The sequence below is a fragment of the Bos mutus genome, chromosome 8, assembly GCF_027580195.1.
Source record: "Bos mutus isolate GX-2022 chromosome 8, NWIPB_WYAK_1.1, whole genome shotgun sequence".
NCBI classification, from domain to species: domain Eukaryota; kingdom Metazoa; phylum Chordata; class Mammalia; order Artiodactyla; family Bovidae; genus Bos; species Bos mutus.
The window spans coordinates 21,720,509-21,735,911 of record NC_091624.1 but is presented as its reverse complement, the minus strand read 5'-3'; the positions used below and the strand labels follow the sequence as shown (position 1 = coordinate 21,735,911).

Below are 15,403 nucleotides of genomic sequence, written 5' to 3'. Positions count from 1 at the left end.
TAGCAGAGGGAACTCTACTCAGTGCTCTATGGTGACCTAAATGGGAAGGAAATCTAAAAGAGATGGGATATATATTTGTATATACATATAACTGATTCATTTTGCTGTACAGCAGAAACTAAATACAGCATTGTAAAGCAACTATACTCCAATGAAAATTAATTTAAAATAATTATCACTGATTGCAAAAAAATTATTCTGAAATTAATAAGGTATATCATGGAGAAAAGATGTATTGCATGCTAAAGTTCTTGTCTGTTGGGCAGAAAAATAAACATACCAATTGTACCTTATTTTTTAACTTTTATTATTAAAAATTTGAAAGCACACATAAAAGTAGAGAAAACAAACCTCAGTATATGCATCATCTAGATACAATAGTTTCTCACATTTTCCATATACCTGTAGTATTTTAAAATGATTCCCAGATATTGTGATTCTTCACTTCTAAATATGTCAGTATCCATCTCTAAAAAGTTACCTTTTACATAATCCCAATACCATTCTGACACCTAACAAGATAATTTCATAGTATTGTTTACTATCCAGTCATATTCATATTTCCCTAGTTACCCCTCAAAAATCTTTTTACAGTTATTTTGTTCAAACCAGGCCCACACACAGTATTTGGTTGATATGCCTCTCAAATCCCTTTTAATTTTGAATAATTCCCCAGCTCGCTCCAATGCAAAAAAACAAAATCCTACAAAGTGAAAAATTCCAAAATTTTCCATGCAATTTTTATGAAAAGAGACCAGGTCAGTTGGTAATTAAATTGTGACTAGACCAGATCATAGAATGATAGTCTATGGTTGTCTCCTTATAGTAAGTACCATTTATCTCTTTCGCTAGCTACCACATTAGTAAGAAGTTTGACCGGACTGGATTTAAAGCTTGACATTAAAACTTCAAGCTTACTAGTGTTGTTAGAAGAGTTCTAAGAAGTGCTGAGCACTCCACATTACATCTCATCATGAAACATGTTATTTCAAGTTGACCATTTTTAGAAACACTAAGCTTGATCAGTGGGTTCAGAGGGTGACAATCTGACTCCTCCAATACAAAGTGAGATTCCCTTTTAAAGAACAAGTTAACTACAGGATGATACTTGGTACTTTGGTAAAAGCATTCTTGGGTTTAAGGGAGGGGCAGGGAGTAAATCACAAACTACTTAGACATTAACAAAATGAGAACACAGTATATCAAAAAGCCAGAAAAGCAAATACGGCAGAAAGAATAAACTTATTTCAAAGAAGCAGAAATTGAGGAATCAGGAAAAATTAGATTTGACCCATAAGCAACCCAAAAGCTGTTCTAGGGGAAAAAAATCAATAAAATAGACAAGTATTTAGCAAGTCGGATTCAAAGTAAAAGGCAAAAGCATGCAAACAAAATGACAGTTGATATGTTAAAAAGAGAGAGAGAGAGAGAAATGTGTTCCAGAAAATAGAGATGAAATTCTTAGAAAATATAAATGACTAGGTTAGCTCCAAATTTTTTTTAATTTTAAAACCCAAACTAGTCAAGATGAGAAACTGATCTAGTAGAATTAGATGAATTAGAAAAATTAGTGTATCAATGAATACAATTCACCACATTGACAGAGTGAAAGAGCAAAGCATTATGGAAAGGATAATAGCTAACTCTGATACTGAAATCACTATGTGCCAGGCACTTCTGTAATCACTTTAAATATAACTCATTTAGGCACTAAATACTCCAGAAGCACATGAGCATTTAATCCCACTCCTGTTTAAAATTCTTAAACAAAATATATTTTAGGAAGAAAAAGAAACATCACTATTCCAAAAAAAAAAAAAAAATAGAGTTAAGGTATCTACTGGAAATCCATAGCAAGCTCTACACCTGATGGTGGTATCAGAACTTTTCAAATCAAATGTCAAATTCAACTCAAAATAGTTTAAACAGAAAATGACTTCACAAGGGACTTTAAAGTTCCAGGAAATTCATCTAGATTGGCAATACCCGGATCCAAGGACTCCCCAACCGGGATACAAAAGGTTATTCAATGTTCAAGGGCATCAAAATTTTGCAGGAGCAACGTACCCTGCTGCATATCAACTAAGATTCAATTTATAAAAAGTTACAAAGCACATACAATTTTATCAGAAATATTTCAGATGCATGATTCTTTGATTTTGTCCAGTTTTCTTCCAGTTGACTCAAGATGACTGTGAATCTAGAGAAATCAGGAGAGCCCCCTCCCTCACCCATAGCCCTGCCTGATTCTTTTCTGTTGCTGTTGGTCTCCGCCCCCCGCGCCCGCCCCCATCACCCCCCTTACAGTGTGCTTCTGCTCAGAACAAGGTGTTGCCTGAAGAATTTCAGGATCTCTTGCCAAGAGTGCTCCTGGGCTGCCGCTTGGCCCTCAGGCTCCCCGCCCCAGAGCATGGGGAGGAAGAGGCCGCGGCTCCAGGACACACAGCACAGGGGCAAGTTTGGCGGCTCTATCAGGTGGCCCGCCCCGGGGTAGGACAGCATCCTTCCACTGCTTTTGCCGTGCCTCCGCAGCTGGTCCAGTGCCTGCTCAGCGTATTCTTTGCTATTGAAGCATTCGTCAGCCTCTCCTACAACGAAGAGGATTGGGCCCCGGGCCTTTTCAACAGGAAGCACACTATGTTGATTCCGTTCATCTCGGGGGTCGCCCTTGAAGTGGCGGATGCGCACAGCACCCGCAGCGTTGACCTGCATGCGCTCTGGAAACGAGGGGATGGGGGTTATGACCAGATCCCGGTACCTGAGCGGAAATTCATGGATGGCATTGGCCCCATTGATGCAGACAGTGGCTGCCACCTGCTTGAGGTAGCAGGCCATGGCCAGCCCAATCTCTGCACCTTTGCTCACAGATATCACTCCAATTCCCGGCTTTTGGACCTGAAGGACAAAATGAAGGGAACCCATGACAGGCCATTCTCTGAGAAGGAGCTGTCCCACAGGCCAGTAAGCTGGGATGACGGGGAGAGTCAGAAAATAAGGAGTGGGAGTCCTAGCACTAGGGTTTACCAGCTTTTGAGACCAAGAGAGATCATCATCTACTTACACTCCCTAAGCCTTATTGTCTTATGAGGGGTCATAATATTACCTACATTGCAGGACTGTTGCGAAGATCAAGTGAAACAATAGACACTAAAACTGCTCATCAAAAGCAGAGTTCTATATAAAGCAAAAAGGATCTAATGCACCAGCAACATTCAAGCAGAGGCAGGTAAGTATTCTGAAGAACAAAATTATTCTCTCGAGCTAGAAAAAGAGGTGTCCTGAGTTCTTTCAACTATTCAGTTCAGTTCAGTTGCTCAGTCGTGTCCGACTCTTTGTGAACCCATAAATCACAGCACACCAGTCCCTGTCTATCACCAACTCCTGGAGTTCACCCAAACTCACATCCATCGAGTCGGTGATGCCATCCAGCCACCTCATCCTCTGTCGTCCCCTTCTCCTCCTGCCCCAAATCCCTCCCAGCATCAAGGCCTTTTCAAATGAGTCAGTTCTTCACATCAGGTGGCCAAAGTATTAGAGTTTCAATTTCAACACCAGTCCTTCCAATGAACACTCAGAACTGATCTCCTTTAGGATGGACTGGTTGGATCTCCTTGCAGTCCAAGGGACTCTCAAGAGTCTTCTGCAACACCACAGTTCAAAAGCATCGATTCTTCGGCACTCAGCTTTCTTTATAGTCCATCTCTCACAACCATACACGACTACTGGAAAAACCATAGCCTTGACTAGGTGGACCTTTGTTGACAAAGTAATGTCTCTGCTTTTTAGTACGCTGTCTAGGTTGGTCATAACTTTTCTTCCAAGGAGTAAGCATCTTTTAATTTCATGGCTGCAATCACCATCTGCAGTGATTTTGGAGCCCAGAAAAATAAAGTCAGTCACTATTTCCACTGTTTCCCCATCTATTTGCCATGAAGTGATGGGACCAGATGCCATGATCTTAGTTTTCTGAATGTTGAGCTCTAAGCCAACTTTTTCACTCTCCTCTTTCATTTTCATCAAGAGGCTCTTTAGTTCTTCTTCACTTTCTGCCATAAGGGTGGTGTCATCTGCATATCTGAGGTTATTGATATTTCTCCTGGCAATCTTGATTCCAGCTTGTTCTTCATCCAGCTCAGCGTTTCTCATGCTGTACTCTGCATATAAATTAAATAAGCAGGGTGACAATATACAGCCTTGACGTACTCCTTTTCCTATTTGGAACCAGTCTGTTGTTCCATGTCCAGTTCTAACTGTTTCATACAGGTTTTCAAGAGGCAGGTCAGGTGATCTGGTATTCCCATCTCTTTCAGAATTCTCCACATTTTATTGTGATCCACACAGTCAAAGGCTTTGGCATAGTCAATAAAGCAGAAATAGATGTTTTTCTGGAACTCTCTTGCTTTTTCAATATCCAGCAGATGTTGGCGATTTGATCTCTGATTCCTCTGCCTTTTTTAAAACCAGTTTGAACATCTGGAAGTTCACAGTTCACGTATTGCTTAAGCCTGGCTTGGAGAATTTTGAGCATTACTTTACTAGCATGTGAGATGAGTGCAATTGTGCGGTAGTTTGAGCATTCTTTGGTATTGCCTTTCTTTGGGATTGGAATGAAAACTGACCTTATCCAGTCCTGTGGCCACTGCTGAGTTTTCCAAATTTGCTGACATATTAAGTGCAGCACTTTCAAGAAATACCTAATATTTAAACATTTTTGAACTAGAAAATGAAGATCATAATATACCTAATATTTATTGTCTTCTCTGTGCCAGTAAGCATTAAGCTGATCTTAATCAACCCAGCAATCCTACAAGGTTGATATTATTATCCCCAATTTTAACTCAGGTGTGCTGTGCCCCAAGCTAAACAGACTGGTAACATAGGCAGAACAGACATTTGTGATATAATGTTGCCAGGTAAAATGAAAAGTATTTTAAATACCTTGGGATGAGCTAGTAGCAAGTTGGCAGCTTCCTCAAAATATTCCAGGTCCACCTCCTCCAGCTGCTTGGGCAGGTCATCATAGGCAAAATATGCTAAAGCCAGCACTGCAAAGCCACGGACAGCCAAAAGACTGGCCCGATATTCAACTAGACCCCCGATGCCCCCAAACAAATCAAGGAGTCCTGGGAATGGGCCTTCCCCTAGGAGCAGCAAAAAGAGAAGAAAATGAGATCAGAAAGAGTATCAGAAGGGCTGAGTAGATAACGGCAAAAGTACAAGCTGAGCAGAATGAATTTCACTTTCATACACAACAAAATGGCTTGTTACTTTTAAAATATTGTGGGAAATCCTAGTTCAACAACTGGATGCCCTTTGTCTTTGCTTTTATCCCCACCAACCATGTTTTCCAGGTTCCTCAAGATGAGTCTCACCTGGAGGCAGGAACAGGGCTCCTCTGATACGACCTTCTCGGATGGGCACCCGCTGCAGGTCGGGGCTGGAGAACCAGCGCTGCAGCACCTGGCTGGCCTTGGGCTGAGCCTCGCCTACCTTGTGTATGTAAACTGAGTCATATAGATCCAGAGTGATCCAGGTGGGTGTGTTCATCACGTTCCTCTTAATTAGCCTGTCAAAAGGCCTCTCGGGCTTCAGGGACCAGAGGAGGCCCATTGGGTGGACCCCCATGTAGTGGCCCCCCACAGCAGGATCTCGCTTCAGGTCCAGTTCCCCAGCCTCGTTAGCCCTGTAGAAAGCTCGGGACCGGTATAGATTCCCCTTGTCATCCTTCATGGTTGCTATGAGGGTCACCATCTGCAGTGGGGGCAGGCCCGTCGCTTGGATGTGCACAGGCTCATCTGCCAGGGCACTTGCTGGGGTGACTGTCAGCTGGAACATTGGCAACAGGCAAAGGGACCAAATGGTGTTTCCTGCAGTGGGAGAGAAGACTCTGAGTTGGAGACTTTGGTTCCAAGGAAGAGGCTCAGACAAGGCTTGCACTGGCCCAGAATACTTCTGGAGATTACTGCAAAATACACGGAACATTTGGAGGAGGGAAAAATAAGGTGTGCAGAGTGTACTCATTATTCTCATTTTACATATGAGGACAGGTTAAGTGGCATGCCCAAGTGTTGTAAATAATTAATAGTAGAACTGGAAATTGAAGCTAGGTCTTAACACTATAGCCTCCTGTCTTATCCATTACAGCACTGAAGGAAATCTTAGTTTTGTGGTTTTGAGTAAATTGAGCTTCAGTTCTTCAGCTGAGATCATTCCCAGATGACTTATTTCACAGGTGTTTGTTAGGCTCCAAGGGGTAATGCATGATTAAGTGTTGCCTGGAAGGATCAATGCGGCTTTTCAATTCCCATATCTACATAAACAAGAAATATGTTACAGTATTGTTTCTTTTTCAAATTTCCAATCCCTCTCTGCCATTGTAAGACCAACCACCAGCTCTTTTTAGAGTTCCCATTATTTGTTCTTTTTCAGGGAAAATAAAATTTCATGATCTGCTTCAGTGGCTTTCCAGTGGAGTGGTAAATATTGAATATTGTTTGTAGCAAAGAGAATAAAATATACATTTGGTCAGCTATTTCATACTGTGCCCTTTTATGAGCAAAATTGGGGTATTCTCCTCCCTCACACCCTTCCTTCTTTCTTTCTCTCCTTTTTTATATACCTCATTGACAAAGGATTTGAACCTGTTTATAGGTAACAGAGACATAAAAAATAAAAATAGGATCTGGGAAAATATGAACTAGAATCAGAAACACTGAATGAGTGACAACCAAAGGAAAAAGGCAACCTGTCAGTTGTGTTGTTCTAATTATTTTCATAGAAAGAGCTACCAGCTTATCAAGGGAAAGGAAAAGGTGAGGCCTTTCCAATATTTTCCTAAAAGAAATTTCTCACCTGAGACTTTGACATAGATATGCATCATTTTCCAACAATGTCTTCAGACAAATTGTAGTACTAGGTTTCCCCTCAGAAAGTTTGATCCTCTAAAGTGAAGTTGCTTAGTTGTGTCCAACTCTTTGCAACCCCATGGACTGTAGCCCACCAGGCTTCTCTGTCCATGGGATTTTCCAGGCAAGAATACTGGAGTGGGTTGCCATTTCCTTCTCGAGGGGATCTTCCTTACCCAGGGATCGAACCCAGATCTCCCACATTGCAGGCAGACACTTTACCCTCTGAGCCACCATCCTTGATTTTATTTTATAGAGGAATGTAAAGTGAGGGTTTATGCTTTATATTTGTGACCAGAAAAGATTCCAGAGAAAATAAACAGGGTTTGGAAGTGCAGGGGCAGAGTGAAGTCGCTCAGTTGTGTCTGACTCTTTGTGACCCCATGGACAGTAGCCAACCAGGCTCCTCCATCCATGGGATTTTCCCATGGCAAGAATACTGGAGTGGGTTGCCATTTCCTTCTCAGGGGATCTTCCCAACCCAGGGATCTGACATCCCATCTGTCAGCAATCCTTAGGCAGACAAACAACATTAGGATTCCACTTTAAATCACCTGGGAAGGGAGCCAAGCCTGGGCTATTAGAGAAACCTAATAGTCAGAACAGACTGGTTCCAAATAGGAAAAGGAGTACATCAAGGCTGTATATTGTCACCGTGCTTATTTAACTTATATGCAGAGTACATCATGACAAAGGCTGGAAGAAGCACAAGCTGGAGTCAAGATTGCCAGGAGAAATATCAATAACCTCAAATATTCAGATGACACCACCCTGATGGCAGAAAGTGAAGAGGAACTAAAAAGCCTCTTGATGAAAGTGAAAGTGGAGGGTGAAAAAGTTGGCTTAAAGCTCAACATTCAGAAGACAAAGATCATATCATCTGGTCCCATCACTTCATGGGAAATAGATGGGGAAACAGTGGAAACAGTGTCAGACTTTATTTTTTCGGGCTCCAAAATCACTGCAGATGGTGACTGCAGCCATGAAATTAAAAGATGCTTACTCCTTGGAAGGAAAGTTATGACCAACCTAGATAGCATATTCAAAAGATGGACCCTTTGCCAACAAGGGTCCATCTAGTTAAGCCTATGGTTTTTCCAGTGGCCATGTATGGATGTGAGAGTTCGACTGTGAAGAAAGCTGAGCACTAAAGAATTGATTCTTTTGAACTGTGGTGTTGGAGAAGACTCTTGAGAGTCCCTTGGACTGCAAGGAGATCCAACCAGTCCATTCTGAAGGAGATCAGCCCTGGGATTTCTTTGGAAGGAATGAATCTAAAGCTGAAACTCCAGTACTTTGGCCACCTCATGCGAAGAGTTGACTCATTGGAAAAGACTCAAATGCTGGGAGGGATTGGGGGCAGGAGGAGAAGGGGACGACAGAGGATGAGATGGCTGGATGGCATCACTGTCTCGACGGACGTGAGTCTGAGTGAACTCCAGGAGTTGGTGATGGACGGGGAGGCTTGGCGTGCTGCGATTCATGGGGTCGCAAAGAGTCGGACACGACTGAGTGACTGAACTGACTGACTGACTGAATAGCCAGAGTATCTGCCAAATACTCTGTATCATTTCTTTAGATCCTTTGGGATCTTCCCTTTATTTATCAGGAATCACATTTCCTTGAGGCACACCTAGAAGATCCATATCATCTTGTGCTTTCATTCATTCTTTTCTAAGGTGGGCTCCCTGCAGATCTCCACCCAAACATTAACTCTCTGCAAGATCACTCTTCTGCAGGGGCAGAAGAGGGGTCTTAATGCTCAGTTCTTCACTGTTGAAAGGAGATCTTCAGAAGAAAGAGAGAGTGAAGGACAAAATGTATTTTGTGCTTCTTTTATGAAAAAGTGATTTCCTAGGAAGTCCCTGGTGGTCCAGTGTTTAGAACTCCACTCTCTCAATGCCAAAGTTCTGGATTCCATCCCTGGTTGGGGAACTAAAATTCGGCAAACTGCTCAGGGCAGCCAAAAGTTTAAAAAGCAAAACAATTTTAAAAAGAAAGTAATTTTCTGCAAAGGACACACTCCCTCTCACTTGATCCCCCATCAACAACCAGTATTACTGACCATTTGAAAACTCATGGTCAATAGAATAATTTGGAATAAACAGATTGTGAATGTTTTCCTTTAATACCAGCAGAGTTCTTCACAGAAGGAGGTTGCATCAGTTCAAACTTCCTGGGTCTTTCACTAGTCTTAGGGAGATAGGACATGTAATAAGAATAAGAACACCCCGTATCCTGTGTGACATTTCAGGGGTCCCTTGGTATTTTCTGATCTGGTCCTTCCTATAACTCTTTGTATCTGCTATTTCTTTCTTCCCAAAAAAGAAATCATTAAGAAGGGGTACTTGAGAGCCTTATTCCACACATTCTTCTTTCTTCTCAAAACTTCCTTATAATGTATTGACTCACTACTGTTGGGGGCCGGCGTGAGGCACTCCGCCCATGACAAAGGTCATGAGGAAGGAGGCTCGACATACGCAAAGGCGGGATCGAGCCTCAGGAGTCCCCCTGGAAATTCTCGAGCATCTACCCCCATAACCAGAGCCTGCCTACTTTACTACTTTGTGCTCTCCCCTACACCTCTGACTTTACAGGGGGCTGTCTCCCACCACCTCTTTCGGAGAAGGAGTTAACTTAGAGCTCCAGTTAATAATAATTCCTGGGCGTGACAGGAGTATTTCAACCTACAAACTCCTCTGAATGTTCTCTAGCCTGCCTGACAGGCTTGTCCGGCCACATGTGATTGCTCACAGCCTCCCAACCATGAGAGGCACGAGATGCTTTAAACCTTCTAAAAACAGGTTCCTTAGAAAAGTTAGAAAACTTTTAGTATAAGTATAATGCGCTGATTAGAAATTGTATTGGTGAAGGGTTTTTCATTTGTTGAGCCAATGTTTGTTGCTAAGTCTCCACATCCCCTGCCCTTACACACATTAATGAATATATAGAAGAAATAAGTATTAACCTTTGATATTAATCACGTTAGACTTTAGGCTAAGTAAATTCTTTCCTTAACTAAAACCCACTACACCCTCACCCTATAAGAATGTAACTTTATTTGGGTGGCGTCTGTTTTAAGAATAATCACCCTTGGAGAAAAAAGTGTTCTGGTTGACTGACCACTGTCACAAGGAGAGGGTCGTAAATTGTCAGCAGGCCCCCTGGCCAGAAGATGATGTAACACCCCTAAGACCTCTGTATACATTTGTGTGAAGCACCTGACTTTAATAAAAGTCAGGACTGCTGTCCCCACGTGACTTTTGTATAACAGCTCAGTGTATAAAAACAGACTCTGAAAAATAAAGAATTGGGATCAGTTTCTTGAAATACTGGTCTCCTCATGTCGCTCTCTCTCTCACTCTGGCTGAGTCTCCATCTGGAGCGCGGAACCCACCATGCTTACTAATTATGCCTGGGCTTCTAAGATCTGACCGGGGAGGCCTCAGTGTCTCCTCTCCTTCGGGAGAATGGAAGGACGCCTGCGGCCTGCGTAAGTGGTGCAAACTTCTTGTCTTGAAGTTTTATTGGTCTCCCGCGTAAACCAAGCTACTCAGCCTCTTTTCTCCACTGAATTTTCCTACTGAGCTATCCTCATTCTACTACTCTTTATATCTTTGATGAATATTTAAATAGTCGCCGAAGCCGTCTCCCCTTCGAATACCCTGGATCAGCCGGAGCTGGACCCTGGCACACTACAGATTTTATTTTCAAATGGAATTCATTTGAATTACTTAACATAACTACTCTCCTGCATGCATTCTGCATCTGGTCTAATTCTCCCAGGTGGATTGCCAGCTCAAGGGCAGCAACCATGTGTTAAAACTTCAGAAAATCTATTGATACTCATATAGTAAATTATACATTGTATATACTTCAGAGTTATGAAATTCATAATGAGGGCAAGAAAAGAATAGCAGCAAACAAGGAATTAAGATATTCTACTTACATAGTGTTTTTGTAATGTAAAATATTAGAGTTTCTTTACAAATCATGGTCTCTCTTTATTTGAGAATTGCCTCCTAAGCCCAGAGATGGACACTCCATAGCTATGTTTATACCATGTGACCTCCTTCCTGGGGGCTGTTGCTGACTGGATCAGGATTGGGCACCTGATTCAAGACATGCCTGGAATGTTCCTACCTTGCCAATTTGGAATGGGGACTCAGAGCTCACCAGTCCCTTTATCAAGGTAAGGACTAAAGGTGAAGCAGAGGTAGCAAAGTTGGGTAGCAACTTCGGTAGCAAAGTTGACTTGCGTGGCCATGCCTTTGACGTCCTGAAATTTTGCACCCACGGTGCCCTCTTACCTCATGCTAGTCCTGTCCCTGGACTCTTTCTGTGTGAGTGTATCCATGAAATGCAGACGCTGCATCCAGATAATCACAGAAAACCAGCCTTGGGGTACAGTATGGACATTTGAGGAAAGACTGACAGAGACAGAGAGAAATTAGTTTGTTCCTATCCTGAGAAGCCCCTGAAGAAAGAAGGTCTGCAATTACGGAAATAAGCGTCAGAGGAAAGAGAGATGCGGGAAGATAGGTTTCAGAAGATTTCAGTCTTTGAAAGGAATGTTTCTTAGAATTTTGTTTTGGGGTCTCAGGACTTAGCTGACTATGCTTACTGTTTTATCTCCTAGTTTTTTTGGAGCTCCTGCTAAATGTGCAAAGCTATTGATTCTGAATTGTCAGAAATTCCCTGTAATGGTTATTAGTATTCTAGGTCTAGATTTTGCCATTTACACCAAGGTATATGCAAGGGATTAGATTATAATGATAGTTCCTGTAAGAAGTAGGAGTTCTCCCAAGAGCACATGAAATAGAAAGAGAGAGAGATCATTTGGTCAGTCAACAATGTGTGCTTGTGAATGGTGTCTCTGGTTTCTTAGCCACACACAGAGTAGGAAGTAACCACATGATCAGCAATCCCACAGTCACTGCCTTTGGTATGTGGGCTAAACAAAGTCGCCTTTCACAGGCTGATGAGGCAGATCTCGTGAAGATCTGGTAGGGATCCAAGGTAAAGTCTGACAGATTGCCTTTGCAGAACTTAGTTGTAAGCCTCTCGGACCTCAGATTAGTCAAACCTTTGTGTCATCTGTTCTTTATATAACACTCTCTTATAAGTTCAAGAAACAAGAAAAATCCAAAATTTAAATATTGGGTTGGCAAAAAAGTTCATTTGGGTTTTCCTTAATATCTTACAGAAAACCCAGAATGAAATTTTTGGTCCACCCAATACATACACATGTATACACACGCACACACTCTTACAAAAGAAGATTTGGGATTCTCAATGGGGTTCTGAGGAACTCTGAGGTTCTGCAAAATGTCATCAGGGTTTCCACAAGAGCTCTTAATTGGAAAAAAAGAGAAACAGTTTTTGAACTCCAAGTGTGAGGTGAAGGACGGGGCTAAGCAGTTCCATTCCTGGTTGTTTAGCTCCATAGGGTACTGTATGAAAGGACCATAGCCAGAGACCATTCTCAGTTTGAGACGCAAACTAGCGGAGGCTTTTGATGGCTATGAGCTCAATGTTCTGTGGAGAGGAGAACACTGTGCTGATGAGTGCCTCTCCTCCCTGAATTACCTCCTCCAATCCCACTCTTCTCTGTGGACTGAGGTAAAAAAGAAAACAAAGTCTATTGGTGTAATATAGAGGGAAATTTGCTGGTAATACAAGTGGTCCTGTTTCACTGGGCATGATCTTTAACAACTGAAAAATGCAGCAGTGGCTCCAGGAAAAGGGTAAAGACAAATCAAATATCACAATTATTTGACAAGTAATGGGGCTGGTTATTTTAAGTGGCCTTTGGAATTCAATTCTCCCCTCATTTCCCTTTTTTCTGTAATAGGAAACAATTACTGAACACTTACTAAAAGCTCGTCACTGGGTAATAGGAATCTGCATAGTAAAGCCTTTTCACTTTTCAAGACCCTTTTATGTTTATTATTTCTCTTGACCCTCACAGAAAATCTATGGGAATAAAAAAAATCATTATAATCCTTCCATTGTATATTAGAAAATTGAGCTCAGCTAAATGACTTACCCAAACTTGCCAATGTTGTTAATGATGAAGTAAGAATTTTAACCAGTACTATCCCACCCTACTTACATACCTTACTTATCTTCCTCAAATGAGGGTAGACACGTGAACGCTCATTCTTTTCCTGGCCACTCCCTCTTGCTTTTCTTTCCTACTTCTTTCTTGATTTTAACTTCATTTTTCCCTTTCCCCAACTCTGAAGACTTATGTTAAATATTAATATATATCCTGGTATATCCTCTTTCTTGATTATACCTTTATCTTTCCTGTTCCTTAACTCTAAAACCCTTTGGTTAAGTATTAATATATACCCTGGTGTGGCAGAACTAGTAATGGACCAGTAGAATTAAACTTTATAGTCCACAAACCCACATATGCAGGAAATATAAATTTTTTCTGTTTTTCTAGATTCAGAGTAATTTCTATTCCTGACCCAGGAATCAAACCCGGGTCTCCTGCATTGCGGACAGATTCTTTGCTGTCTGAACCAATGCAGGCCCAGTGAGTGGTGCTAGTGGTAGAGAACCTGCCTGCCAATGCAGGAGATGCAAAGAGGCGTGAATTCGATACCTGAGTCAGGAAGATCCCCTGGAGGAGGAAATGAAAACCACTCTAGTATTCTTGCCTGGAAAATGCGGGCTATTGTCCGTGGGGTCGCAAAGAGTTGGACACGACTCAGTGACTGAGCGTGCTTGATGATGTGCTTACTTGATGATGCATTCTTCTAAACCCATTTTACAATGGGTGCCAGTGGTTCCAAATTCAGATACCTATTGGGGTCAGACAGGTAATATAAATTTGTAGATAAAGACCAGAGATGAACAAAATATAAGGCTGTAGTGAACCTAAGACTACCAGCCCTTCTACAGGCACTCAAATGTATTATATTAGAAAGAAAAAAAAAATTCATACACACAAAACCACCCAACAATCACCAAACAAACAAAAATCAATCCAAGGTGTGGACCGAATGAAACACACCCATTTATGACTTTTGGAATTCACGTCATCCACTAGGATTTTGTACCATAAAGGCCAAGTAAAGATGTTTGTCTTCTCTTCCTGGTGTACTGTCCTTTTCTGAGGCAAAAAGTATCAACTGACCTCCCTCTGGAGGAAGAAGGAAAACAAGGTAAAATAGAAATACCAGAATATGAGTGACATATCTCAGAGAGAGTGTGAAGATAGAACAGAAGACCAGGTGAATTTTTATGGGCTACTTAAGATGCAAAATTCCTCAAAATTCAATGGCATAATTCCTTGCCGCAGAAGGCAGGACCCTGTTTATCGGCAACTGTCAAAGAAACCAAACGTAGAAAGCAACCGGAGGGCAAGAAACAAGAATTCAGCTGCTTCAGACGTGGTGGTGGAGAGGGAGCCGTCAGCAAAATGGGAGCGACCTGATAGGGTCTGAAAGCTGAAACCCACATTGCTGAGCAGGTTTCAGACCCCCCAGAGTCCGAGGGTGAAGGGTGGGGATCAAGCCTACACTATTCGAGACCTTGACCTGTTAGAGGAAGGGAAGTCAATAACTGGCAGGACATCAACACATCAGAAGCAGGAAGAAAAGAGTTAAAGAGAGCAAAGTTCCCATGGAACTTAAAATTACCGTCACTAATCAAGAAACAGATTCCATTCCCTTCAGAAGCCTGTGGCTTTTCTTTCTTCACCCCAGCACTTCTTTCTCCTAATAAATCCCAGGAAAATATTCCTTGAGTCAAGAAACATCTCTCCAATAGTCACATTAGGCTGGATCTTGACTTTTGCAGGCAAGTGTGCATTTTGCCTCCAAAGTAAAAGTGAAAGTGTTAGTCGATCAGTTGTGTCCAACTCTTTGCGAGTTCCTCTGTCCATGAGATTATCCAGGCAAGAATAGCAAAGTGGGCTGCCATTCCCCTCTCCAGGGTATCTTTCCAACCCAGGGATTGAAACTGGGTCTTCTACATTGCAAGCAGATTCTTTACTGTCTGAGCCACCACGGAAGCCCTTTTGCTTCCAAAATAATCTCCTAAACAGTCTTCCAGATAGCATGATGCAGCTAGCATAAATCTACATTTGAACAATAAACCACCTGGGACAGTAATTGCTGGTTTTTCAGAGAACTGAGCTACCCATTGAAGTGAGCAAAATACACACAGCAAGATGCAAACAGCCTTCCCTGGTGCCCTGTGGCTGAAATCAGAAAGCAGATCTTTTCTACTTGGCCGTGATGGACTTGACTTACCCTGAATTCAGCTGCAAAGAACAGTCTGGAGCGAGGTGCTTTACGGAGCCAGCTAAGAGCACTAGACACTTGCCTGTTGCTTGCTAATTTAGATCCTTCAAAATACCTCAGCCTACTGGTCAAAGTTGAAACTGTCTCCATAAAAACAATCAGCTGATCCTTTTTTTTTTTTTTTTAGTTCTCAGGGGTGGGGTTATCAGCACATGCTGCCACAGGCTCTGGTCAAAG

The 15,403-nt window shown here is 42.0% G+C and overlaps 1 protein-coding gene across 1 annotated transcript; it reads right to left on the bottom strand.

The window, feature by feature from the left end:
* Nucleotides 1–2,301: 2,301 nt before the first annotated feature.
* On the bottom strand, nucleotides 2,302–15,300 carry LOC102268462 (acyl-coenzyme A amino acid N-acyltransferase 2). The gene is made up of 4 exons (XM_005904084.2): nucleotides 15,176–15,300; nucleotides 5,373–5,867; nucleotides 4,939–5,141; nucleotides 2,302–2,895 (listed from the first exon to the last, which is right to left on the bottom strand). Exons 2-4 carry the CDS (start codon nucleotides 5,833–5,835, stop codon nucleotides 2,302–2,304), a joined length of 1,260 nt encoding a protein of 419 aa, XP_005904146.2. The 5' UTR covers nucleotides 5,836–5,867; nucleotides 15,176–15,300.
* Between the last annotated feature and the right edge of the window lie 103 nt (nucleotides 15,301–15,403).

Excerpts from the sequence above, each read along its gene's own strand:
- LOC102268462 (XM_005904084.2), bottom strand. The coding sequence starts at position 5,835 with ATGTTCCAGCTGACAGTCACCCCAGCAAGTGCCCTGGCAGATGAGCCT. Across the intron at positions 5,142-5,372 it reads AGCCCTGTTCCTGCCTCCAG|GGGAAGGCCCATTCCCAGGA; the intron begins GTGAGACTCATC and ends TGCTGCTCCTAG. Across the intron at positions 2,896-4,938 it reads TGCTACTAGCTCATCCCAAG|GTCCAAAAGCCGGGAATTGG; the intron begins GTATTTAAAATA and ends TTTGTCCTTCAG.